Source organism: Hippoglossus stenolepis, chromosome 2 (genome assembly GCF_022539355.2).
Source record: "Hippoglossus stenolepis isolate QCI-W04-F060 chromosome 2, HSTE1.2, whole genome shotgun sequence".
In the NCBI taxonomy this organism is placed as follows: Eukaryota; Metazoa; Chordata; class Actinopteri; order Pleuronectiformes; family Pleuronectidae; genus Hippoglossus; species Hippoglossus stenolepis.
This window is the reverse complement of record NC_061484.1, coordinates 8,715,190-8,741,541: the sequence shown is the minus strand read 5'-3', so window position 1 is coordinate 8,741,541 and position 26,352 is coordinate 8,715,190. Positions and strand designations below refer to the sequence as shown.

Sequence of the window (26,352 nt, the reverse complement as noted above, 5' to 3'; positions counted from 1 at the left end):
GAGCCAGCTCCCATTCAGACATCACTCGAGGAAACACACAACCATCTGAAATCTGATAAATGTCGCAGACGCCATGCTCACACGTTATCAGGCTGTGGCAGATGTCCATCCCTGCTTTTGTTTGTTTTCAGATGTTCACTTGTGGACTCTCAGTTATGTGCCAACAAAAATAATGCTTTAATAAAAAGCTGCAGGACTTGTACAACTGGTGCGAGGATGAGTTTACTGAGAGTACACTAATGGTTGTGTGCCTGTGTCAGTAAAACCATCATCTCTGCTGCTCTAGCTGTTTACTTCTATCTTTTCTCTGTGTCTTTCAGTTTTTGGTCCCAATCGGATTTAAAATGTGTTCTGGGGGATATTTTATTAAATCCACAATACAACACTCAGACATATTTTACAGGAACTAGAATCACCACCCTGTGGTTGTCTGCCTCTGGCATCGTGTGCAGTTTTAGTCCACATATATATATCTTATTCCAGACTATGAGATCACCGTGACCTTTGACCTCTGACCTCTGACTACCAAATCTAATCGCTCATCCTTGAGTCCAAATAAAGTATGCGTACCATACTTGAAGAAATTCCTTCAAGGTGTTCTTAAGATAATGTTGATAAAGGCTGAGATGGACGACCCGATAACATTTCTCTTCCAGCCACTGGCTGACGCTGGCACAAAGGCAAAACAAGCTTTTTGGGTTTACAGTAAAATAATTAGGGAAAAAAGTCTTGTGGTTTAAACATGGTTGTATTAGATTAATTATTATTTACACACCAATTAATAACAAAAATAATCAATTAAATCAATGTTAAAGATGTAATAAAAATGCTACTCTTCTTTAGTGATATGCAGCTCAACACGGCAGTTTATGTCACACCCACAAAACTTCCTACACAACTTGTGATCCACAACAAGAAAACTGAATCACTCACTACACTACACCAACACTGACACTGAAGAAACTGATAGAAATACACTGACAGCAGGTTGGTGTTAAATTCAATTACATAAAAAAGCCACTTTATTGCATAGCTTGTGCTACCTTATAGTGCACGTCACACAAAAAGAACCAGCACGTGTGTGGAATAACTAACAGACGTAGAAATATACAACAATGGTCGTCCACGCTGTCCTCTGCATTTGGCCACAAGCTTTTCTCTACATCACATCTCATGTCGTCTCTCATCTGTAACAGATTTACAGTGCATTTGTGTTAAGTCGACCTCGAATGTAAATACATGTCTTTCCTTCTGTTAAAGAAAACCTGTCAAACAAAAAGAACTAAAACATCCCTTGTGTTACACGCAGTTTCTAAATGTGTGTATCACAGGATGCAACTTTTGCATCTGCAGTGGGGTTTGTTTTCACTATATAATAATAATAATAATAATAATAATAATAATAATAATAATAATAATAATAATATTTTTGTTGTTTGACTGTTGTTTTTTTTAACAGAAGGAAAGACATGTATTTACATTCATAGTCTTAAACATGGATGTAAGGAAGAACCTCTGCCACAAAATTGTTTTCGTGCAATGTGTTATCTTTCACTTTCCTTGATGGGTGTTTCCCTGAGATGTCTTCTAAAGATTATTGTGTCAATCACATCAGGATGTTTTAGTCCACACCTTAGATAAACATTCTATTAAAAGGGTGTGACAGTGGTGAGAAACGTGCTTTACTTTTAAATGTCTTTATTTTCACACTTTAGTTAATATATTACATTGTCCTGATATTTGGTGTTTTTTGTGTAGATTGAACTGAGACAAGTGGAATTTACAATGAAAATAAACTGATGATGATGATGATGATGATTGAGTCCGGTTCTGGTCAAGGTTTTTCTCTCCACAGGGGCCATTTCTTTTTTGCTTTTTTGTGGGTACTGTTGGGTTTCTCCATCATTTTGTCTCAACCTTATAATATGAAGTGCATATTGATAATATATGTGGTGATTTGGCGAAATACACACATAAACTTCAATTCCTAAAATGGCACACTGCAGGTGCAAGCTGTTTTGGCCGAGCTTGACAGATCTAGTTTTTCTCATCATGCCCCTACAACGTGGAAGAACACACGGAACAATCCACAGCACATCTTCATGTTTTAGTTTATTCATTTATTTGATTGATTCATTTGCTTTAAATCAAATGTTATGAACTGAATTTATTCCCAAAAATTTGACTTTTGTTTATTTTTGTACTTTGCTATATTGTAAATGGGGTCAATTTATTCCCAAGTTCAAATAAAGGTGGACTGACTTACTGAATGAATGAATTGTTATTTCTTCTATCTATAGCCACCTTAAAGGAGTTCTCCCAGTTAGTGCATGAAATGGTTAAGTCTTTTGCATTTCACCTTGCTGCAGCTGCTTTAAGTATGAGTGACATTTGAGGAAATAAGCTATCACCTTCATGTCTGCCTGGATATCCATCTGATGATCAGCTATCCAGTCCAACTAGATATTCAACCTGTCTTCCACAGAGCGTCTCTAATGCTTGTGCACGCACCTATTAAGCTGCATTTACTTTTGAAAACATATTATCTGCATACCTTGCATAGTTGTGGCCGGCGACCTGACGCCTTCACAGTTCTATAAAAACCCAGCAGTCTGCACTGAGCCACTACACCAGTCTTCTAGCTCTCCACCAGCCTCCACTTGCACAATCCACCTCTCACCATGACTTCAGCCATCATCGGCCAAAGCAGCAGCTACAGCTCCCGCAGCATCTCTGGCTCCCGCACCATCTCCGGCTCCCGCAGCATCTCTGGCTCCCGCAGCATCTCTGGCTCCCGCAGCATCTCTGGCTCCAGCGCCCTGAGCCTGAGCGGAGGGATGCAGGTGCTCGGAGGCAGACAGACCCGCATCTCCACCGGCGGCTCCATCCTGAGCAGCACACCCAGCATGTATGGAGGAGCAGGGGGTTACGGGACCCGCATCTCCCAGTCTGCGTTCTCCTTCGGCTCTGGGTCTGGGTACGAGTCTGCAGTCATCGGCAATGAGAAGGGGACCATGCAGAACCTCAACGACCGGCTGGCCTCCTACCTGGAGAAGGTAAGCCATGAGGATGATAAGGATGATAGCTGCACAGGTTCTTATATGTAAAAAACTGACTTTAAATTACATGGGAATGCACCCATACACACACACACACACACACATAACATAACCCTAACCCCTTAACCCTGACCCCCCTAACCCTACACACATGTTTGTACTTATTTCTTAGTGAGGACATTCATTGACATTAACTAAATGCCTAACCTAAACCTAACTTTAAACCCTAACCCTAAAACCTTAACCCTTAAAAAGGGTTAAAAGTCTTAACCCTCAAACAGCCCTTGGAAAAATGTAGGTCCACCCAAAATGTCCTCACTCTGTAGGGTCTATGCTTACACACACACACACACACACACACACACACACACACACACACACACACACACACACACACACACACACACACACACACACAAATGCAGACACCCTTACTTACACTTCTGAGTATTTGATATTTAAATCACTTTAATGTATTTTAACAGTGAATGTACTTTTTGCTCTGTGCTCTTTGTTTAACAGTTATTTGTTCCTTTGCAGTTTTTGATATCAAGAACCTTCATATGATGTCAAATATAAATCATTGTAAAATAATCTGTAGCTCCACTTACAACAAGCTCCATCTGGACCAAATGATGCATTAATGCAAAAAGGCCTAAGATTACATATGATAATACAATACAGAGAGACTTAACTTCTCTTTTCTTTTACTTTACTAAGTTAGATATTATTAGTTGATTATGAAAAGTAAAGGCTAAATGACCGATCACTGATAATGACATATATGTATGTAAAATGATGAATATACCACGATTCAAGAATAAAAATGCAACACAAAGTGCATTTCATAAAAGTGATTTAAAACCTTTATGTTCAAACAAAATAAGAAAATGAAATTTTATATAAATGTTGTATATCAGGTAAAACATTTAAAATGTAGCAGTCGGAGATCAATTGAAAGAGCCATACAAAACAGTGTTACCTCAAACTTTTCCTACTCAGACTAGGAAAAAAAAAGAAATGAAATGCATCTGACCTGTGTGGTGTATTCTTGAAACAGTGGATTGAGGGAGAGAATAATTTGCCTCCAAGTGTCACCATGAGTCAGACCTAGGAGTTTCATAAACAGTCACATTGTGGTTGTGTTTGCAGGTTAAATCCCTGGAAGCGGCCAACAGGAAGCTGGAGGTGCAGATCAGTGAGTTCTGTGAGAAGAGATCCTACGTGTCCAGAGAACTCAGCGGATACTTTGCCTCCATCACTGACTTCCAGGCGCAGGCACGTCTCACAACAAGCACATCCTGACACGTTGGGAGGAATGCACGCCTCACACTCATGTTTTAGACACGTGAACAGCAACCGTGTGTCTACTCTGTGAAAGTGCAGAGTAAATACTGACTTCACTTCATTTCCCCTCCTTTAGGTCACAAGGAGGCGCTTAGAGAATCAAAATGTCCTCCTGCAGATTGACAACGCTCGGCTGGCTGCTGAAGACTTTAAAATGAAGTAGGTTTACATTCCTCTGGGACCTGATTCTAAACTCATATACACCCTCCATTTCATCTGAGTATATGTCAAACAAATCTGAAGAAAGTTTTCTTTGTCTACTACATGTAAGCTGTATGTATGGAGAGTTCTATTAACACCTAATGAAACATGACCAAGACATGTTTTTGCACTTATTGAGATTTCATTCCCCGATGGCATACGGATGTGGGCCACTTCAGGCAAAGATGTGGCAGTGGCTCATCTGGCCTTCTTGTGGCCCTGCGCAAAGGGATGTGAGCCTAAAGTGGCCATCGTGTAAATGAACAAATATGGCCCAAATATCCCAAAACAAATATTGGCAAACATGCGGTGCTTTAGGCAAAGTGTTATATGGATGTGAACCTAAAGTGGGCCATATGGTAAATGGTATCTATGGCTGAAATAGCACAAAACTAATTTGGTTCACATGTGATATTGATGTGGCTTACTTTTGGCCCAGATCTGGCAAACAGGACCACCCAAGTGCCATTATTCCAATCTGAATGTGGGCCAGATGTGCGATGTGTGGGATGTGGGCCAAAACAGATTTGTTATGTTGGGTAAAACTTGAACAGACCTCTAACTGCACATCCACCCAACATCTCTCTGTAGGTACGAGATGGAGCTGCACTTGCGCACGATGGTGGAGGCCGACTTGTTTCGTTTCCGAGGGATCCGGGACAACGTGACTCTGAACATCAGCGACCTGGAGATGCAGGTAGAGGGTCTGAGAGAGGAGCTGGCCTACACCAAGAGCAACCACCAGGAGGTAAGAACCCTTCAGTGGATTCAGAGGGATTTACCTGCTGAGTAATCTCTCGAGGGTTGGGGTTGCAAGTGCAAGGGCGCCATCAGCTGGTGGTTGCAGACATGACTCTCAGGGCAGGAGGACAGAGAAGTGTTAAATGCATGCTCTTCTCCACGCTGCAGGAGATGCGTCTGCTGAGGGTCCAGCAGACTGGTAATGTGAACGTGGAGGTGGACAGTTCAGAATCGGTGGATCTGATGAAGACCATGCAGGAAATCAGGGAGTACTACGAGACTATGATCTTGAAGAACAAGCAGGAAGTTGAGAAGTGGTTCCAAGAAAAGGTGAGATGGGAGGGCCTGAAAATGTCCATGAAAGTATGGTGGGAACTTTCAAAGTATTTATCTTGTGTGTGTGCGTGTGTTTGTGTGTGTCTAAGATGTCTAGTCTCGAGGTGGTCCTCATTACAACCACCACAGAAGTGAAGACTTATTACACACAGCTGGCAGAGCTCAAGAGGACCTACCAGAGTTTGGAGATAAATCGACAAAGCATCTCCACAGAGGTCAGCCACAGACGAAATGACACAGTGTAGATGAGAGTAATCTGATCACACTTAGATTCCTTTCATATTGACTAGATACATGAAACCAAGATTTCCCCCTCAGTTCTTTTTTCTGATGGAGCTGACGGTCTTTCATTGTCTCCCTGCAGTTTCAGTGCCTGCACCAGAGTTTGGAGGAGGCGAACAGTCGATACAGCATTCAGCTCAGCCAGCTGCAGGTGACCATTAACGTTCTGGAGGAGGAACTGCAGTGTCTGAGAGTCTCCACCGAGCATCAGCAATCTGAGTACAACCTGCTGCTGGACATCAAGATGAGGCTGGAGCGGGAGATCGCCGAGTACAGGAGGCTGCTGGAGGGAGGGCAGTACGAGAAAAGGTGAGAGATGAAGTGTGTTTTGCCTGGAAGTTGTATGCCGACAAGTTGGAGCAATGAAACATGTTCTAAATTGAACGTTCCCTCTCCCCCATAGGACTGTGATCATCAGCAAGATGGTGGAAGAAGTGGTGGAAGGTAAGACTCCACACCGGCTTCCCAACACACTTTCTGTGCCGTGGTAACATGTTGTCGTCATGTGCCTCTTTGTGTTTGTCCCCCACCTCCACAGAGCATAAGCCCCACATCGAGAGGAGAGTGAAGACCATCGTGGAGGAGCTTGTTGATGGAAAGGTGGTGTCCTCCAGCGTCGACACCCAAGTGACAGACATTCAGTGATTGTATTTTACAGCGAGGTTGCAGCAGGTGATGATCTTTCCCTGGCAGATGTTCACTCTGATTATTCTGACTCCAAAACAATGATTAAAGACAGAAATCAAAGAAAAGAGTGTATTTTTCATTTTAATATTGTTTTAGTTTGATGGTAGATGTACTAGAAACAACAATTCTTGCATTGTTCAATTTAGGTAACCGAAAGACAAGGATACTTTTTTTTTCATGGGTTCAATGTTGGTGACACATGTATTTTTTCCCATGTGGAATACTGTGTAGTAGGGGTATGCTAAATTGTGTTTTGAGTGTAACTCACTCATGACCACCAGGTGTCACCTTTGTCTTTCTCTCTGAAGGATCTAACTTACACACCTTTGTTGGACCAAACAACTTGTTTTAAGTAGCAACAGATTGTTGTTGCCTACGCGAAATTTAGAAACACAATTTTCTTTATTTCAATCAAGGGGAAATAAATTATGATCTGCAAATAGCACAAAATTATATGTATTAAAGCCATTTTAACAGTAAAAAGGAGAGAAACCACACTGCTACACTGGATGTGATTAGATAGATAGATAGATAGATAGATAGATAGATAGATAGATAGATAGATAGATAGATAGATAGATAGATAGATAGAAAATAAAATCACAAAGACAGGACATTATGTGTCAGAATGTGTCCTGCTGTAAATGTAAAGAGTTCATTATGATCTGACTGTTCCAAAAACATGGATCTGAGGATTAGGTTCAGTAAGGTCGGTCACTCCTGAGTCACAGACAGCTTCTTCACTTCCAGTAGGTGGAGCTGAGTCAGGTGGAGACTTGATCTGCAGTAATCCTCACACCACAGTTAACCAGTCTGACAGGTTAATGTGTTGGTCACTAGAACAGCTAAGACTTTCAATCTTTTGTGGTTTTTGTGCTCCTCTGTATCCACACGTTCCTGCAGTTTATCATCGGTGCTATTAAATATGAGTGATTCATGCTTTTTCATGTTTAGGCAAAGAGGACGTGATTCACAAATTTAACTTCACACTGCATGACTAAAAAGAAAAAAAAAATACATGTGCACCATTGTGGGCGAATCATGCATGTTATTCATATCACTGAAACATAAAAAATGTATTACCAACTTTAAAAGTACTTAAATTGGTAACACACAAACAAAGTTTTCAAGGTTTTTCAAATGAATGTTAACAATTGGGTTAGCATAAGTTAAGGAAACTAATTTGCCTGTTTACAAATGAATTATTTTTAAAAGTTCGTCCAACTATTTTCTTTGTCAGTGTAAACGATTTAGTTTTAAGTCCACAATTCTAACATCAAATTTGCCCTTGTGTCAAATTTCCTGGCAATTCTGAAAGTAAAAGTTATCATACAGAGTGGGACATTTTCCTGCATGTGTCAGTAATGGATCAAGGATTTTTCTCAGGGGCCACAACTTGATGTAACTACATCTCTGGACAGCTTCAAAAAACCACTCAAACACCTTTTGAGGGGGCCTCCACCCTGTCATTAGTGCTGTTTAGTTCTATCCTGTTTTGTGCAAATTGCTTTCTTTTCTTTTCTTTTCTTTTCTTTTCTTTTCTTTTCTTTTCTCTTCATCCTTGTTACTCTTGAAAGGCTCTATATAAATCCAAGCTATTATTATTATTATTATGATTATTATTATGATTATTATTATGATTATGATTATGATTATGATTATGATTATTATTATGATTAACTTTCACAGAGGGGCCAATTATATGCACAACTTCCATGCAGAATTCCTGATTCAGTAAGATGCACATAGAAGTAATTCCTTGTTTACTCTTAGCTCTATAGCTTTGAGCAAAGCCCCACAAAATTGTTCAAACAGAAAATATAAAATTCTCAGCAAATGCTTCTATTTATTGTTAGTATCGTTAGTGAGTGGCAGTTATTTTGAGACTACTGACAGCAGAGGGGCCAGTGCTCCCCTGGATCCGCCCCTGGCATTTGTGCTTTTGGCTGTAGCAGGGTGCACCACGCCTCTCACCAAACGCCAGCTGGGATTTGCTCCAGCCCCCCCTGCGACCCTCAAAGGATGAAGATGGTCTACCTCACAGAGAGAGAAAACACAGGCGGTCATGCTACTCCGTGTGTGCGCGACGTGAGGAGGTGTGGGTTTCCCCTCAGCTGAGAGCAGTTTGCTCCATTATGACCAAACCACAGGCAGTAACGAGTTTAATTGTGTGCACATTAAGCCCAGTCGAGACAACTCGCAGCAGAGAAAATAAAGCTGCTGATTTAATAATATCGCACACATTAATGAGAGAGGAGAAGCTCTGCCGCTCAGCTCTGAGTTCAGAATCGTCTGCAGTAATTTTCCAGACCTTTCAAACCATCTCAAGATGACTAGATTAGTTGAGGCAGGAATTATTGCTCTCTTCTCAGGGTGTGTCTAGTCCCTGCAGGGCACTTCCTGATACAGCAGAAACCAGCCTGGGCCTGTGGTAGAATGAAAGTTCACAAAGGCAGAGGAGCATTGTTAATGCGTTCATGAGTAATCACGGAGCACACTATCTCTCCTACAAGAGATCTAGGGCGAGATATTGTTTTAAGCTGGCTCTTACATGAGACAGTCACACGCCCAGGTAGAAGCTCTGCTATTTCTCAGCTCATACTGCATTTTGAACATATTGTTCCAGTTTCTGCTGAAAGCTGCAGGCTACTTGTGACTGTGAGGCACTTCATACTCACACTTTAATGGACTTCTTGCATTCTGAGGAGTAAACCTGTCAAAAAGAATTATTGCAAGTTCAACAGATACCACAGGGCAGGAATCAGTCTGTAGTGAGGTTTGAGCAGATATGGCGAAAATACGTTCTCATGGTAAAAATGTTCACATCTGTCAATTTGGATAATTGTCAAGATAAATGTGAAGTATCATGTCTCTGAAGTTTGGTCGATTTTTGCACCTTAGTGAAAGTTGAAGACATTTGTTAGAACATGAAACATTCCACAATCTGAGGTTAAAAATTGAAACCAATTATACTAAACCATGCTTGTGCAATTCATGAACATTATGTCCCAGGAGGTAAGGCAATAGTTTGTCTGTCTGTAAGATAGCACCATTACACAAACCATACTGGACAGATTTACACTTTCTCAAAGCTTCCAGAAAGGGATTTTTTAAAATTTTTACATTTCCACCACTTTCCCCAGGAATAATTCATTGATCTTGATGAAAAGAATCTGGCATATTTCCGGAACTGATGAGTGTGTGAAATATGGTGCAGCTTGAATAAATTTGAAGGGGATTGTTGGGCCTTGGTGGAGGTATGTGCTCTACTGAGTGGTATTCTTGTGTTCTCTTGCTATTGGAGAAAATAATATTGCAATGACAACTGTTATCATTTGATTTTTGTATTTGATTTTAAAATGTTTGAAAAGCTGAATCCAGATGAATGCAGATGGAGCGTGTTCCAGTTCGCAGGAGTATCTTGATTCCAACCATGAATACCTCATTCATGCTCTGCAAACAGAAACCGCAGTCACACCTTGCCTTTTACTGCCAAGCATACCTTTCTCATTATTCATTCATCTTACATGACAGAACAGCTCTGTCCTCTTTTGTCAAAACAAGAGGGTGCATTGTGTCACTCTGTTGCAGAACGTTGTATTCAAACTTAATATGTACATTTTCTTATACTTATTTGGATGTATCTGTGAAATAGTGGTTGATAATGTTAAGAGGCACACGAACAGAGATGAAACCTGCAAGTACATCACTGATTTTGTGTTTAACCTCACAAAACCTAAAAGAAAAGGGCACATTTCTATATAAATACACAATGCACAACAACACTTGCAGTTGTGTTAATTTTTATTTGCAGATTTGCAAATGCAAGTTTTCTGCAACATCTCATCAACACAACCACAGTCTCTCAGCTGCTGGCTGCACATATCACAGCTGCCTCAGTGCACCTTTCTGTGATTTTCAAAGGATTGCATGTCATTTAGTTGCAGGAGCAGATAAAATAATGTATCTTTAGTACAATAATGATAAATATATTTGGTGAAAAGCTTCTGAAAGGTCATAAATGTATGTGACATTTAAAGGCTAAATACTTGGCAAACTAGAAGGGCAGACAGTGAATACCTCTGCCAAGGCCCAACAGTCCCTCAATGAAACCACAGTTAAATTCACTCAATCCAGATATTTATTAGTGGTCCCGGGTCGTGATCGTGGTGGCAGGTGATTACAACAAGACTGCTTGATATACAATATAACTACTCACATTACTGGCAATAACTCCTGCATTTCAATTGTCATTGCTGCTCTCTCTATCTCTTTCTGACATTTTCTTATGTATAAATACTCAAAACATTGACACACCTTTCCATTATGTTAAAAACTGTTTCTTCTAATAGATGTTGTAAATACTGTTGTTTTGTTGATGTGTCCTTCCTGTTGTTTTGGTAGTTTTTCCTCACTATTGTTGAGGGTTAAGAACAGAGGATGTCGCACCTTGTGAAGCCCTATGAGACAAATTGTGATTTGTGAATATGAGCTTTACAAATAAAATTTGATTGATTGATTGATTTTGATTTGCACCAAATTGCACACACAAAAATATCAGTCCCTAAAACATAGCTTTTTTTCCCCATCAACATTCATGAGGTATTGTCCAAGAAATCCACAAAATGTGGAAAAAGGTGTTAAAGAAAGTGGAAAAAAAATGCCTGGATTTACCCCCTGATTCAGTTCTGTACAAAATGTTGTGGGTTCTTCCTTGACCTGTACCAAGCTTCACGGAAGTCAATCATGATTTTTTTGTGTAATCTTTAATCCACAGATATTTTTGTGTGTGTTTTTTTCATCTTTTAATTTGTTGGTAGCTAGTTGAGAAGTCTTCTTTTAGCAGGCTGTAACGACGAGTCAAAATCCTCACTCCTGTACCAGTTCAGTTCACAGCAGGACACTGACTAAACCAACAGATGCCAATGTGAGAAAACAGACCAGCAGCTGTGTAAGTGGTCAATGGTTGTTAAGATGTTTCCCTCTAAACCACAACCCAGGGTGGCGCTATAGAGGGAAAGCCTGAGTACCACTTGACAGACAGACATACAGCTGCTCCCTGCACACATGTTAACCTATGAACATTATTGCATGTTTTGTTTCAAGAACATGTTTCTCACAGACCAGGCTTATTCAAGAATCAAGCTTCAAGATTCAAGCTTCAAGATTCAAGCTTCAAGATTCAAGATTCAAGCTTCAAGCTTCAAGATTCAAGATTCAAGATTCAAGATTCAAGACTTTCTTGTCATGTGCACAACAATTACATTTAGCTCAATGTAATATGTAATTTGTAATGTAACATTAAAAAAAAGAAAGGAAAAAAAGTGAGACTTTGTTTGAGTTTTAGATTGTTGGAGTTTTTCTTACAACAACATTCATTCTGTTTCAGAAAAAGGGAGGACAAAATTGTTTATAAACTGAAAAACAAGTTTCCATTTATGATCACTGCATCACTTTCTCCACCATCTCCTTCAGTGTGAGACAGCTACCTGGTTGCGTGTGACATCTGTGTGATCACAACCGTTGCCTTGAGCCTGAGGAAAACTGGCTCAGTTGAGCATTACCTCATTTCTGGAAATGTTCTATACCTGTGATAAATGTTCTTGTCATAGCTTCTATTTTTTTTCGATTTTATTATTATTCATTTGCAAAGTTGTCCAACATTATTATGAGCTCTATTTCATTGCAATAAATATGAGAAAACCTCATCAGTCTGCAGAAATCAGGGCGAGCTGACAGTTTAATGGTGACGGTTACCACACGCCACATGGATACAAACTCCCTGAGCAGAAGGCCAACTTTTGCTGTGTCTAAAAACTCACAGGTTCACATACATCACAAAGAACTAGTCTGTTAATACACATAGTAAACTTTACATAAGCTTAATCAAACAGAACATTTTGTATTAATGTGCTAATTTGTTTAAACCTCACCTCCAGTGCCACACCCCAGTGATATACTACCACAGGAATGTTTGAACGCATCCTTGTAAAGACGTGCACAGCCTGTGTCGTGCACTAACATTTACACCAGCACTTGGTTGTGCATAGGTTATCCATTAAGAAACTGAGACTGCAAGTGGCTCATCTGTAAAAATAAACTTTTTTTCCTACTTTTCCGCGAACTTGTTTTTTATACTTGAAGACAACATAAATCTAAAAAGAACAAGCGTGGAGCAGTGAAATTCTTAACCAAGTGCAATTAGCTTTGCAGAGCTGTACTTTACCTCCTGTGCGTTGGTGTGTCGGTGTTAAAATACTTTCTCCCCGAGAGACACAAATATCTTCCCCCATATATTACTGGGGTTTCAAACTAAGTACTTTGCACATAATTTATGGTTGTTTAGCATATGCATGGGATGAGTGTGCAACCGTCAAATGAAAAGCAGCAGTGAAAAGAAACATCGGCTTTTTATTACTTTGAGATGTGCATGAGCACAGTCTGCTGAAGTAATTTGTTAGTGAGAGGTAAAACAACTCTTTGTTACGTTCAACCACGAATAAAATCAGTCAGTACTAATACATGTATTATTCTAAGAATAAAAGAAGCAAAAGATTTAATCACCTGCATGTTTCTTTTATAAATCTAATCAGACTCAACAAAAGACATGAATGTGGTGACATGGAAAGAAGCACACAAGGAAGAGCTTCTTCTTGTTGGGGCATGATGCACATACCGAAGTGCACTGCCAAGAAAACGAAGAAAACATGCAGGCACACCTTCAGCTTTCAGGCACTCCTGTGAGGTCAGGTCTCAACATGGCCTCATGAACATCTGTAAAAACTGCTTCTAGTTGGGAATGCTGCAGGCTACTGGGAAGCAAAAAGAGAAAGTTTGTGGAAAGATGTGAAAACGAACTGAAACTGTGAATAGAACTTAAAATAATAATAATACTAATTGTACCTTGGGTAAGTTAGTTCAGAGAACAAAGACAAAGGTGTGTGAGAAGAGTTGAGCTGGCCGAGAATCAAGATGAAAAAAAGTCTGTATTGAACCCTATAGTGTTTGTAATGATTGTTGGCTTGGTATCGTAACAGGTTTGGCCAGTATGGCAGTCTTGCTCAAGATTTATGGCACAAACTCAGCAGACACATGATCTGTCACAATTTTCAAACTTGCTGGATTTGACTGAATAACTCACCTGAGGGAAAACATGCAACGGGCGTAGCCCTTTTCAATTTAAACAGTGTGGTTTGGAGAAATAAAAGAAAACAGGATTAAAGCTAATCCCACTTTATTCTGCTCGTTGCACAAAATTAACTTGAAGGGTGTGTGTGATGGGACGGGCTGAGCAGCCTTTATTAGGTCATGCTCCTCCCTTCAGCCCTGCACGGCCCCACCCACATCAGGCGCAGCAGCAGCCCTGTGCAGGATAAAAAGGGGGCAGAGGTAGAGCTCTGCATCTTACTCCGTCTCCTCTCCTGGGTAGTCAGACCTCCTGAGCAGTCTTCACAGTATCATCTGCAACAATGACCGGCAGAACCAGCATGACAAGCATGTCAAGCAGCAGGTCCGGGCCGGGTGGTGGAAGTCTTAGTGGAGGTGGAGGTGGAGGCTCGATGCAAAGGTCATATGCCTCACTGTGTATGCCGTGCAGGTGGCACTGGATCTAGAATCTCCACAAGCTGTTATGGAGCTGGTGGAGGTGGTGGTATGAGGAGTAGCATTGGAGGTGGATATGGTGGAGGATCTGGAGGTGGATTTGGAGGAGGATCTGGAAGTGGATTTGGTGGAGGATATGGTGGAGGATTCGGAGGAGGATATGGTGGAGGTGAGAGCGCAGAGCTGAACATCTCCACCAACGAGAAGGCCACCATGCAGAACCTGAACGACCGTCTGGCCAGCTACCTGGACAAAGTGCGCAGCCTTGAGAAGGCCAACGCTGAGCTGGAGCTGAGGATCCGCCAGTTCTTGGAGAGCAAAACCGCCCCCAATGCCCGTGACTATTCTGCTTTTGAGGCCACCATTGCTGACCTGCAGGGAAAGGTATGTCACATGACCTCTGAACCCTGAATGTAATTTACCATGTGAAGCAGCTCCCATACGTGTGTAAGTTTATACACTGGAGGGACACTGCATGTGCGTGACTTTGTCTACAGTGATTGTGAAAGACTGATCTAATGTTACATGCAATGCTACTGTGATGTGTTGGAGTCTGAAACATGAAATATTTCTTTGTTACACAGATCCAGAATGCCACCTGTCTCAATGCAGGAATCTATCTGGCTATTGACAACGCAAAACTGGCAGCAGACGACTTCAGAACCAAGTAAGCAACAAGATCAGAGACAAAAAGTGTCTAAAATCTGTGAATCAACCAGACCCTGCATTTGTTAAGAATGCATACATTGATGTTAAGTTGCAAATGTCTGCTCTCTCGCTGCCTCACAGGTATGAGAATGAGCTTGCCATGCGTCAATCGGTGGAGGCAGATATTGCCGGTCTGAAGAGACTGTTGGATGAGCTGACACTGGCCAGATCAGACCTGGAGATGCAGATCGAAGGCCTCAGGGAGGAGCTGATCTTCCTCAAGAAGAACCACGAGGAGGTGGGTCCCAGACGCAGAGCATCTAAGTGAATGTGCTTTGCAATTCTTTGAACAAAGAAACAAGATCTATCTACTTCTTAACAAACTGTTTATTCACCAGGAATTGGCAGCCATGCGCACCCAGATGAGTGGACAGATCAACGTGGAGGTGGACGCAACACCTCAGCAGGACCTGACCGCCATAATGGCTGAGATCCGTGAGCAGTATGAATCTGTAGCTGCCAAGAACCAGAGAGAGCTGGAAGCCTGGTTCCAGACAAAGGTAAGACAGGGCCAAAACCACAGTGGATTCATTTTGATCAAGGGTATGTAGTACTATATGACACTAATGTTTTTACTTCTACCACAGTCAGAGACGTTGACCCAGGAGGTGGCAGTCAGCACAGAAGTCCTCCAAACGACCAAGACAGAAATCACTGAGCTCCGTCGCACACTGCAGGGCCTGGAGATCGAGCTGCAGTCACAAATGAGCATGGTAAATAAAAAGGGAGCAAATCTCTACACTTGCCTTACCAATGCTTTCTCTCCTCGTGCCACTTCCAACATTTTTCCAGTTTATACATTTTTTCACCTTCTTTCATTCTTCTCCTCTCTTTCCTCCCGCAGAAATCGGCACTGGAAGGCACCTTGGCGGACACAGAGTGTCGTTACTCCATGCAGCTCCAAAGCCTCCAGATGCAGGTGACGAGCCTGGAAGGACAGCTGATGCAGCTGCGTGCCGACATGGAGCGCCAGAGCCAAGAGTACAAGATGCTGCTCGACATCAAGACACGGCTGGAGATGGAGATCGCAGAATACAAGAGGCTGATGGACGGAGAGGGCAGGTGAGGAAATAAGAGACAGGGTCAAAATAATGCTTTGAAATACTGTCTTTCCCCTTCAACTCTGGAATTTTAACCATTACAATGGTTTTAATGGCACCACTGTATTTGTCTTTCTTTTCACAGTATGAGTGTTTCATCAAGAACCTCCTCATCAAAGATGATAGTGGTCACAGAGGAAACGCAGGACGGCAAGGTGGTGTCCTCCTCTGTCACCACCACATAATCTGTCCCACAAAGCAAGCACAACACAGAGGGTCACACCCGAAGAACACAAGCTCAACATCGAAACCAAAACCTTCCTTCATATGCACATGTGAATGTAATAAAAGGCTCTCTGTTTGCTGACTACTATCTGTCTGACCGAGTCTCCTTGATTCTAAATGATGTCATTATGGTAACAGTTGCAATGGTTTGGTTTATTTTAAATTGCACATTTGATCTTCATCCTGATAAGAGATGATTTAAGTATTTGGCAGATCTGAGATAAGATTATTTTAGACAAACGTGTTTAAAATGACAGCTTGAAGCTGGAGTAGCAAAGTGTTCCAACCACGTTATGAACCGGATATAAAGCGATAAAGAAACTGGGGATAAGGTTCTTATATGAATCCTGAGGCTATTTAAGAGGGAAAATGTTCTTACCTACTCCTCAACAATTTCTTTTGTGATACCGATGAGTTCAGGGCTTTACCCCCACAGGCTGCACAGGTTTCAGCAGCACATCAGTAAAATATAGCTCTGTGTTCAAAAGCAGCATGTTTAGGGATTTCCACCCAATAAGCAAGGATTCAAAAGTTCAAGTATACCTGCAATATACCAGTTTACTTCTGCAACAATAAGTGAACGTCCGCCCCTCACAACAAGGAAGTGCTGGGTCTGAATCTGCTTCCTCCGGCAGTCTACATGCAAGTTTGAATGGGGGCATATGAATTCAACTCACAGGGTGTTACGAATGTGGCGGACTGGCACCTTGTCAAGGGAGTTTACTTCCACCTCATGCATGCTGGGATCTGTCCCAGTCCCTCATTACATCGGTTAAAGCTTCATTAATCAATGTTTTTGATGACTAGAGCGTGTGTTTCCACCTCTGCGAGTAAACCGAAAAACTTTCATCCCTTTTTTATTCCCCATGATGGAACTTCATGTGTGAATTAAAATATTTTTCCCTGAATCTGCCAACCTGTTCCATAAACTGTACATCCAGTTGACACATGTCAACACCTTTTAATTTAAAAACTCATCATACAAAAATATAATAATAGAGGCACACAGTGGTCCAGAGGAGGAAGGTGCAGGGTATTTTTTGGTTGCAGTACTTCTATTGGCCACTAAGATATATTGACAAGAATGCTGACAAGCAGTGCCTTGGTCTAATTACACTCCCCTTCGACTGCAGCTCCATGGGACAGCAGGTTTTCACTCAGCAGAATGTTATGGCTGACACATTGGCAAATAATGTCTTTGCATTCTGCAGAAAATGTGCAACATTATAATCCCACTTGAACCATATATCTTCCGAAGACATTCAACCACAAATAAAATCAGTCAGTAATAATACATGCATTATTCTAAGAATAAAACAAGCACCTGCATGTTTCTTTTATAAATCTAATCAGACTCCACAAAAGACATGAATGTGGTGACATGGAAAGAAGCACACAAGGAAGAGCTTCTTCTTGTTGGGGCATGATGCACATACTGAAGTGCGCTGCCAAGAAAACATGCAGGCACACCTTCAGCTTTCCGGCACTCCTGTGACCAGTCTTGATTGATGTCAGGTCTCAACATGGCCTCATGAGCATTTGTAAAACCTGCTTCTAGTTGGGAATGCTGCAGGCTACTGGGAAGCAAAAAGAGAAAGTTTGTGGAAAGATGTGAAAATGAACTGAAACTGTGAATAGTACTTAAAATAATAATAATACTAATTGTACCTTGGGTAAGTTAGTTCAGAGAACAAAGTCAAAGGTGTGTGAGAAGAGTTGAGCTGGCCGAGAATCAAGTTGAAAAAAAGTCTGTATTGAACCCTATAGTGTTTGTAATGATTGTTGGCTTGGTATCGTAACAGGTTTGGCCAGTATGGCAGTCTTGGTAAAGATTTATGGCACAAACTCAGCAGACACATGATCTGTCACAATTTTCAAACTTGCTGGATTTGACTGAATAACTCACCTGAGGGAAAACATGCAACGGGCGTAGCCCTTTTCAATTTAAACAGTGTGGTTTGGAGAAATAAAAGAAAACAGGATTAAAGCTAATCCCACTTTATTCTGCTCGTTGCACAAAATTAACTTGAAGGGTGTGTGTGATGGGACGGGCTGAGCAGCCTTTATTAGGTCATGCTCCTCCCTTCAGCCCTGCACGGCCCCACCCACATCAGGCGCAGCAGCAGCCCTGTGCAGGATAAAAAGGGGGCAGAGGTAGAGCTCTGCATCTTACTCCGTCTCCTCTCCTGGGTAGTCAGACCTCCTGAGCAGTCTTCACAGTATCATCTGCAACAATGACCGGCAGAACCAGCATGACAAGCATGTCAAGCAGCAGGTCCGGGCGTTTCGGAGGTGGAAGTCTTAGTGGAGGTGGAGGTGGAGGCTCGATGCAAAGGTCATATGCCTCAAGTGTGTATGCCGGTGCAGGTGGCACTGGATCTAGAATCTCCACAAGCTGTTATGGAGCTGGTGGAGGTGGTGGTATGAGGAGTAGCATTGGAGGTGGATATGGTGGAGGATCTGGAGGTGGATTTGGAGGAGGATCTGGAAGTGGATTTGGTGGAGGATATGGTGGAGGATTCGGAGGAGGATATGGTGGAGGTGAGAGCGCAGAGCTGAACATCTCCACCAACGAGAAGGCCACCATGCAGAACCTGAACGACCGTCTGGCCAGCTACCTGGACAAAGTGCGCAGCCTTGAGAAGGCCAACGCTGAGCTGGAGCTGAGGATCCGCCAGTTCTTGGAGAGCAAAACCGCCCCCAATGCCCGTGACTATTCTGCTTTTGAGGCCACCATTGCTGACCTGCAGGGAAAGGTATGTCACATGACCTCTGAACCCTGAATGTAATTTACCATGTGAAGCAGCTCCCATACGTGTAGGTTTATACACTGGAGGGACACTGCATGTGCGTGACTTTGTCTACAGTGATTGTGAAAGACTGATCTAATGTTACATGCAATGCTACTGTGATGTGTTGGAGTCTGAAACATGAAATATTTCTTTGTTACACAGATCCAGAATGCCACCTGTCTCAATGCAGGAATCTATCTGGCTATTGACAACGCAAAACTGGCAGCAGACGACTTCAGAACCAAGTAAGCAACAAGATCAGAGACAAAAAGTGTCTAAAATCTGTGAATCAACCAGACCCTGCATTTGTTAAGAATGCATACATTGATGTTAAGTTGCAAATGTCTGCTCTCTCGCTGCCTCACAGGTATGAGAATGAGCTTGCCATGCGTCAATCGGTGGAGGCAGATATTGCCGGTCTGAAGAGACTGTTGGATGAGCTGACACTGGCCAGATCAGACCTGGAGATGCAGATCGAAGGCCTCAGGGAGGAGCTGATCTTCCTCAAGAAGAACCACGAGGAGGTGGGTCCCAGACGCAGAGCATCTAAGTGAATGTGCTTTGCAATTCTTTGAACAAAGAAACAAGATCTATCTACTTCTTAACAAACTGTTTATTCACCAGGAATTGGCAGCCATGCGCACCCAGATGAGTGGACAGATCAACGTGGAGGTGGACGCAACACCTCAGCAGGACCTGACCGCCATAATGGCTGAGATCCGTGAGCAGTATGAATCTGTAGCTGCCAAGAACCAGAGAGAGCTGGAAGCCTGGTTCCAGACAAAGGTAAGACAGGGCCAAAACCACAGTGGATTCATTTTGATCAAGGGTATGTAGTACTATATGACACTAATGTTTTTACTTCTACCACAGTCAGAGACGTTGACCCAGGAGGTGGCAGTCAGCACAGAAGTCCTCCAAACGACCAAGACAGAAATCACTGAGCTCCGTCGCACACTGCAGGGCCTGGAGATCGAGCTGCAGTCACAAATGAGCATGGTAAATAAAAAGGGAGCAAATCTCTACACTTGCCTTACCAATGCTTTCTCTCCTCGTGCCACTTCCAACATTTTTCCAGTTTATACATTTTTTCACCTTCTTTCATTCTTCTCCTCTCTTTCCTCCCGCAGAAATCGGCACTGGAAGGCACCTTGGCGGACACAGAGTGTCGTTACTCCATGCAGCTCCAAAGCCTCCAGATGCAGGTGACGAGCCTGGAAGGACAGCTGATGCAGCTGCGTGCCGACATGGAGCGCCAGAGCCAAGAGTACAAGATGCTGCTCGACATCAAGACACGGCTGGAGATGGAGATCGCAGAATACAAGAGGCTGATGGACGGAGAGGGCAGGTGAGGAAATAAGAGACAGGGTCAAAATAATGCTTTGAAATACTGTCTTTCCCCTTCAACTCTGGAATTTTAACCATTACAATGGTTTTAATGGCACCACTGTATTTGTCTTTCTTTTCACAGTATGAGTGTTTCATCAAGAACCTCCTCATCAAAGATGATAGTGGTCACAGAGGAAACGCAGGACGGCAAGGTGGTGTCCTCCTCTGTCACCACCACATAATCTGTCCCACAAAGCAAGCACAACACAGAGGGTCACACCCGAAGAACACAAGCTCAACATCGAAACCAAAACCTTCCTTCATATGCACATGTGAATGTAATAAAAGGCTCTCTGTTTGCTGACTACTATCTGTCTGACCGAGTCTCCTTGATTCTAAATGATTCTCTAAATGATTCTAAATGTCATTATGGTAACAGTTGCAATGGTTTGGTTTATTTTAAATTGCACATTTGATCTTCATCCTGATAAGAGATGATTTAAGTATTTGGCAGATCTGAGATAAGATTATTTTAGACAAACGTGTTTAAAATGACAGCTTGAAGCTGGAGTAGCAAAGTGTTCCAACCACGTTATGAACCGGATATAAAGCGATAAAGAAACTGGGGATAAGGTTCTTATATGAATCCTGAGGCTATTTAAGAGGGAAAATGTTCTTACCTACTCCTCAACAATTTCTTTTGTGATACCGATGAGTTCAGGGCTTTACCCCCACAGGCTGCACAGGTTTCAGCAGCACATCAGTAAAATATAGCTCTGTGTTCAAAAGCAGCATGTTTAGGATTTCCACCCAATAAGCAAGGATTCAAAAGTTCAAGTATACCTGCAGTATACCAGTTTACTTCTGCAACAATAAGTGAACGTCCGCCCCTCACAACAAGGAAGTGCTGGGTCTGAATCTGCTTCCTCCGGCAGTCTACATGCAAGTTTGAATGGGGGCATATGAATTCAACTCACAGGGTGTTACGAATGTGGCGGACTGGCACCTTGTCAAGGGAGTTTACTTCCACCTCATGCATGCTGAGGTAAACCGAAAAACTTTCATCCCTTTTTTATTCCCCATGATGGAACTTCATGTGTGAATTAAAATATGTTTCCCTGAATCTGCCAACCTGTTCCATAAACTGTACATCCAGTTGACACATGTCAACACCTTTCAATTTAAAAACTCATCATACAAAAATATAATAATAGAGGCACCCATTGGTCCAGAGGAGGAAGGTGCAGGGTATTTTTTGGTTGCAGTACTTCTTTTGGCCACTAAGATATTTTGACAAGAATGCTGACATGCAGTGCCTTGGTCTAATTACACTCCCCTACTACTGCAGCTCCATGGGGCAGCAGGTTTTCACTCAGCAGAATGTTATGGCTGACACATTGGCAAACAATCTCTTGCATTCTGCAGAAAATGTGCAACATTATAATCCCACTTGAACCATATATCTTCCTAATCAATGTAAATGTTCTATTTCTTGCCCTTCAGCTCTGCTTTGATCTCCATCATCGACTGCATATAAAGACAAGTCTCCACATCCTCCAGTTCAGCAAGAACTAAGCCAGTATATCCTTGATACGGGTGCCGCGGTCTTGTGCCTGTGATTTATTTAGTTGTTTAATTATTTGGAGCCAGACACTTCACAGTAGTGGAGCTGCAGCATCAAAGTCCTGCCGATCCACGCTCTCAACCAATCCCAGTGAGTCAGTCTCAACTGTCAATCATGACATCACACCTTTTTTTAAGCATCAAACACTAGAAACCAAACTTATCAGAAACATGAACACTTGTACATACATCAGCAACTACCTCAAATGACAGAAACCGTCTTCAGGAAAAATGTATTTGACATGCACTTAATTTGGTCTATGTCCGATCTGCTAACATGGAGGAGGTGTAGTTTATAACCTATACTGCAGCCAGCCACCAGGGGGCAATCAACATCATTTGGCCTCACTTTGAGGAGCAGTCATGCCGTCTATCTTTACCGTCTATGATTTAAACTAACTCTTGAGAAAGGCATCTGGGTCATATGTGCTAAACTTTTTAATATTCTCCACCAGCTAGATGAAACTTGTAATCCTGTGCCTACAAGTAACAAGTTTGTCAGAGCTGCAGAATTTGGAATCATCTTTAGGTGTGTCAATGTGAATGGCCCGCTATTGACATTACACGTATTATTTGCATTGTCAATTGAAAAAAATTCATGCAACACGTACAGGTAAACTCCAAGATACAGTGACACCACTGTTTTTACACTTTATACATAATTCAAACAAAAAAGACTCATACTTCATCAGTGAGGGACAAAAATGATCTGCTCATTATAGAATTCAACGACACCAGAAACTTCAATTCAACTGCAGTATCTTTATTGATTTTTGTGATTGCTTCCAATTTTTCACTTAATCTCATCCACTTCTACATCAACAGTCTTGCTAGTGCCGACCACCCTTCCATCCACAACTGTCTCCACCACCGTGATGACCTTTGTGACCACTGAAAAAAAGAAATGAAACAACAATCATGAGCAAACTTTAGACATTTTAGACACATCAGGTTCAATTTAATGATAAAATAAGGATAGTAGGTTGTTGAAAAATGCTTACCTTGTCTGGTGCTGGTAATGATGGAAAAAAAGAAAGTGGAAAACATTAGTCTGGAACATATCTACATCACCATTGTCTTCAACTTGAGTGCATATTTTTCCTCCAACACCCTCTCATTTGTCTCATTTTCAAACGTTTCTCTATCCCCTGTTTCTCTCTCTTCGTCGGGTCTCACCTCTCATCCTCCCCATCCAGCAGCCTCCTGTACTCTGCGATCTCTAGCTCCAGCCGGGTCTTGAGGTCCAGCAGCATGTCGTAATCTTGCTTGTTGCTGGTGATGTTTGCGTGGAGCTGGGACAGCTGATTCTCCAGGCTTGTGACCATGGCCTGGAGGCTGGCAAGCTGTGCTGCGTAGCGAGCCTGAGTCTCTGCCAGGGTGTTCTCCAGAGTGGATTTCTGTTGGGGTTTCGAGGGAAACAGGTGATTATACATTCAGGAATATTACATGACAGTGTGCATCTAAAAATCTGCTTAAAGAACTGTTGAGTGTTTAGCTAACGCCAACTCCTCATGTCTCCTTATTTGCTTTCTTGCAGTGCTGAATACAAAGCTAAAACCTGCAGCAAATTAGCTTAGCTTAGCTTAATTACTGGATTCAGCTAGCCTGGCTTGGAAGTAAAAGTTAAAAGAGTCTGGTACCAGCAAAAGTATTGTGGTGTTATTGGGGGTTACACAGACTTGTATTCAGCCATGCCCACTTGTCTTGTGAACCGATGGTAGTCTTTATGCTAAGCTAAGCTAGCTGGCTAACTGGCAGAGGCTTCATATCTAAAGCACAGACATGAATGAGGTATCAATTTTCTCCTTTAGTTCTTGGCAACAAAGCAAAACAGTATATTTCACAAAATGTCAAACTACATCTTTGAACCTACTGTTTCTATAACCATACATTAAAAACTACTGTGTCGTCTTGAAGTGTCAACCCCAGCAAATAATCAATCTTCACATGTTTACAATGTGGACATACCATGCTCGAATTGGACTGGAGTTCGATCTGAAGCCTCTGGAGGGTGCTCTTCAGGTCCCTGACCTCTGTGCGGGACGTCGTCAGGCACTCTGTGTTTGTAATCACGTCCTGCTCCACCACTGTAAGCTGGACACAACATGGCACGTGTTAATGAAGAATATCAAGTGACTTGACCCATAAACGAATTGAGCGGCAACCGTTGTGACGCCTTACCTTGTTCTGGTACCAGGACTCGAGCTCCTTGCGGTTCTTGCTGATCGCGCCCTCGTAGTGCTCTCTGATTTCGGCCATAACCTTGTTCAGGTCTGGAGAGGGAGAAGCGTCTACGGACACGTTGACAGTGCCTCCGATTTGACCCCTCACCAGAAGCATCTCCTGTACAGGTCAGAGGGGAAACAACTTGATGAGGCACTGGAAGAATGCAATAAACCTTTTATGTTACAACAGTAGTCGATGCAATGTATGGGTGCATTTACTTTGGCTTTCATCTCTTTTCACTTTGTGTGTGTGTGTGTGTGTGTGTGTGTGTGTGTGTGTGTGTGTGTGTGTGTGTGTGTGTGTGTGTGTGTGTGTGTGTGTGTGTGTGTGTGTGTGCGCGTGTGTGTTATGTGTTTCTGTTCTGTGTGTTGGAAAAACAGAAGCAATGAGCTAATGGGTGGAGAGAAGAATACAAGGAAGTGTGCAGAGAGAAGCGGGGGCAGCTTTGGGAAAAGACCAAAGGCGGCAGACGTGTTTATTTAAGCCTAACCTACCATGGTGTTTCCTCAGTCTTATCAGTGTTATTAGAGGTAAGGCAGAGGTCATGTGAGTGAATTGTGACCAGTTGAAACCAGGATTACAGTGAATAGCTGGTGTATTTATCTCTCTGCAGCTGAAAAGTTGGATGGTGTTTGCCATTTAATCAATCACCAGTGTAGTAACATACTTTCAAGTCATGTGCTTACACAGGGTGGGTGTTGGCCCATGGGATACATTACGTGATGACAAATGTAAACTGTGTGTAAAGCCACGCTTGAAAAACCTGAACAGTTTGAAATCAGCGCACCACTACTGGCTGTTCCCTCATCTCACCTCTTCGTGGTTCCTCTTGAGCATGATGAGCTCGACCTTCAGCGACTCGTACTGACTCTCCAGATCCATCCTGGCCATGTTCATGTCATCCAGCACCCGCTTCAGTCCAGCAATGTCAGCCTCCACAGCCATCCTCATGGCCAGCTCGTTCTCATACCTGAGGAGGGCGACACACAGGGAGGACGGACAGACAGGTCAGAGAGGTTCGGTGGCTCGTAAAAGTTAGAATTCATCAGTTAGACATTAGTTACCACTCTGATGCGCAATGTCAGGTTTCACTTATGTGTCAGTGGAGAGAGGGGCAGGGGGTATTGACAGAAATAGAGGACACTCACTTCATTTTGAAATCATCAGCAGCCAGTTTTGCATTGTCGATGTCCAGGATTGTCTTGGCATTGAGCCTGGAGGCGACACGAATCTGAGGAAGAAGATAAAAACAATGAACCGTGTAAGGAAAGATAGAGTCTAGCTTCCGTTTCATATCATCTCACTGTACACAACAACCTGACTGATATGGGAGTTTTGAGACCAGCACTGGTATTTGAGAGTGTAGATGGTTGGTTGAATTTTGTTATTATTGGAGGAAATCCCTTAAATCTTGGGTTCTTAAAAAGTTGTCATAGATTAGTGTAGCCTACTCGGGGGGGGGGATTATCACACATTGCATACTGATGATAACCTGACCTACTTTAAAACTATGACAGACATACCAAACGATTTACCACCTACCCACCCACTAACAGTGAATGTTAACATTCTAAAGATGAGAAGAGAGAAAAGACAACACCCACGTCCCCGTTCTCTTACCTTGTCCTTCAAATCTTCGATGATGACAAAGAATCTGGTGTGGTCATGGGAGACGATGGTTCTGCTCTGGTACCAGTCTTTGATCTGCTTGTCCAGGTGATTGTTCTCCTTCTCCAGGGTGCGCACCTTCTCCAGGTAGGAGGAAAGACGGTCGTTTAGGTTCTGCATGGTGGCCTTCTCGTTGGCACTAACGTGGAGGTCCAGGCCGTCGGTGAGGTCGAAGCCTCTGGCGGGAGACCCGTAGTTCATGCTGGATGAGGAGATGCGGGTGCCCTGTCCACCGGCTCCACCGTAGACGCTCATGGTCTTCTGGCCGTAGGATGTCGATCTGAAAGCCATTTTGGAGGGTTTGGATCTGGAGTTGATCTGCTGTTGAAAGCATCACCTTGGTCTCCTTGTTTATATAGCGTCACACACAGAAGAGTGGGAAGGGCCATGATGGATAGTTGAAAGGCAAGAATGCGGTTGACAGGT

The 26,352-nt window shown here is 42.6% G+C and overlaps 3 protein-coding genes and 1 pseudogene across 3 annotated transcripts; 3 read left to right on the top strand and 1 right to left on the bottom strand.

Annotated features, from left to right (window-relative positions):
* Positions 1–2,613: 2,613 nt before the first annotated feature.
* Positions 2,614–6,718, top strand: LOC118122991 (keratin, type I cytoskeletal 20-like). The gene is made up of 9 exons (XM_035180007.1): positions 2,614–3,056; positions 4,212–4,337; positions 4,483–4,565; positions 5,199–5,355; positions 5,517–5,678; positions 5,774–5,899; positions 6,049–6,275; positions 6,370–6,410; positions 6,505–6,718. Exons 1-9 carry the CDS (start codon positions 2,682–2,684, stop codon positions 6,609–6,611), a joined length of 1,404 nt encoding a protein of 467 aa, XP_035035898.1. The 5' UTR covers positions 2,614–2,681; the 3' UTR covers positions 6,612–6,718.
* Positions 6,719–14,107: 7,389 nt separating this feature from the next.
* On the top strand, positions 14,108–16,376 carry LOC118122998 (annotated as a pseudogene).
* Positions 16,377–18,448: 2,072 nt separating this feature from the next.
* On the top strand, positions 18,449–20,779 carry LOC118122836 (keratin, type I cytoskeletal 13-like). Its single transcript, XM_035179722.2, has 7 exons — positions 18,449–19,044; positions 19,243–19,325; positions 19,448–19,604; positions 19,705–19,866; positions 19,954–20,079; positions 20,211–20,428; positions 20,552–20,779. Exons 1-7 carry the CDS (start codon positions 18,523–18,525, stop codon positions 20,649–20,651), a joined length of 1,368 nt encoding a protein of 455 aa, XP_035035613.2. The 5' UTR covers positions 18,449–18,522; the 3' UTR covers positions 20,652–20,779.
* A 2,000-nt stretch (positions 20,780–22,779) lies between these two features.
* On the bottom strand, positions 22,780–26,236 carry LOC118122867 (keratin, type I cytoskeletal 13-like). The gene is made up of 8 exons (XM_035179771.2): positions 25,879–26,236; positions 25,407–25,489; positions 25,072–25,228; positions 24,214–24,375; positions 24,001–24,126; positions 23,209–23,429; positions 23,034–23,044; positions 22,780–22,923 (listed from the first exon to the last, which is right to left on the bottom strand). Exons 1-8 carry the CDS (start codon positions 26,215–26,217, stop codon positions 22,826–22,828), a joined length of 1,197 nt encoding a protein of 398 aa, XP_035035662.2. The 5' UTR covers positions 26,218–26,236; the 3' UTR covers positions 22,780–22,825.
* Positions 26,237–26,352: the final 116 nt, after the last annotated feature.

Bases quoted from the DNA above. Each gene is read 5' to 3' on its own strand.
- LOC118122991 (XM_035180007.1), top strand. From the start codon at position 2,682: ATGACTTCAGCCATCATCGGCCAAAGCAGCAGCTACAGCTCCCGCAGC. The intron at 4,338-4,482 runs GCACGTCTCACA...CCCCTCCTTTAG, and splicing joins TCACTGACTTCCAGGCGCAG to GTCACAAGGAGGCGCTTAGA. The intron at 5,900-6,048 runs GTCAGCCACAGA...GTCTCCCTGCAG, and splicing joins GACAAAGCATCTCCACAGAG to TTTCAGTGCCTGCACCAGAG.
- LOC118122836 (XM_035179722.2), top strand. From the start codon at position 18,523: ATGACCGGCAGAACCAGCATGACAAGCATGTCAAGCAGCAGGTCCGGG. The intron at 19,326-19,447 runs GTAAGCAACAAG...GCTGCCTCACAG, and splicing joins GCAGACGACTTCAGAACCAA to GTATGAGAATGAGCTTGCCA. The intron at 19,605-19,704 runs GTGGGTCCCAGA...TTTATTCACCAG, and splicing joins TCAAGAAGAACCACGAGGAG to GAATTGGCAGCCATGCGCAC.
- LOC118122867 (XM_035179771.2), bottom strand. From the start codon at position 26,217: ATGGCTTTCAGATCGACATCCTACGGCCAGAAGACCATGAGCGTCTAC. The intron at 25,490-25,878 runs GTAAGAGAACGG...CTTCTTCCTCAG, and splicing joins TCGAAGATTTGAAGGACAAG to ATTCGTGTCGCCTCCAGGCT. The intron at 23,430-24,000 runs GTATGTCCACAT...AAACCCCAACAG, and splicing joins TCCAGTCCAATTCGAGCATG to AAATCCACTCTGGAGAACAC.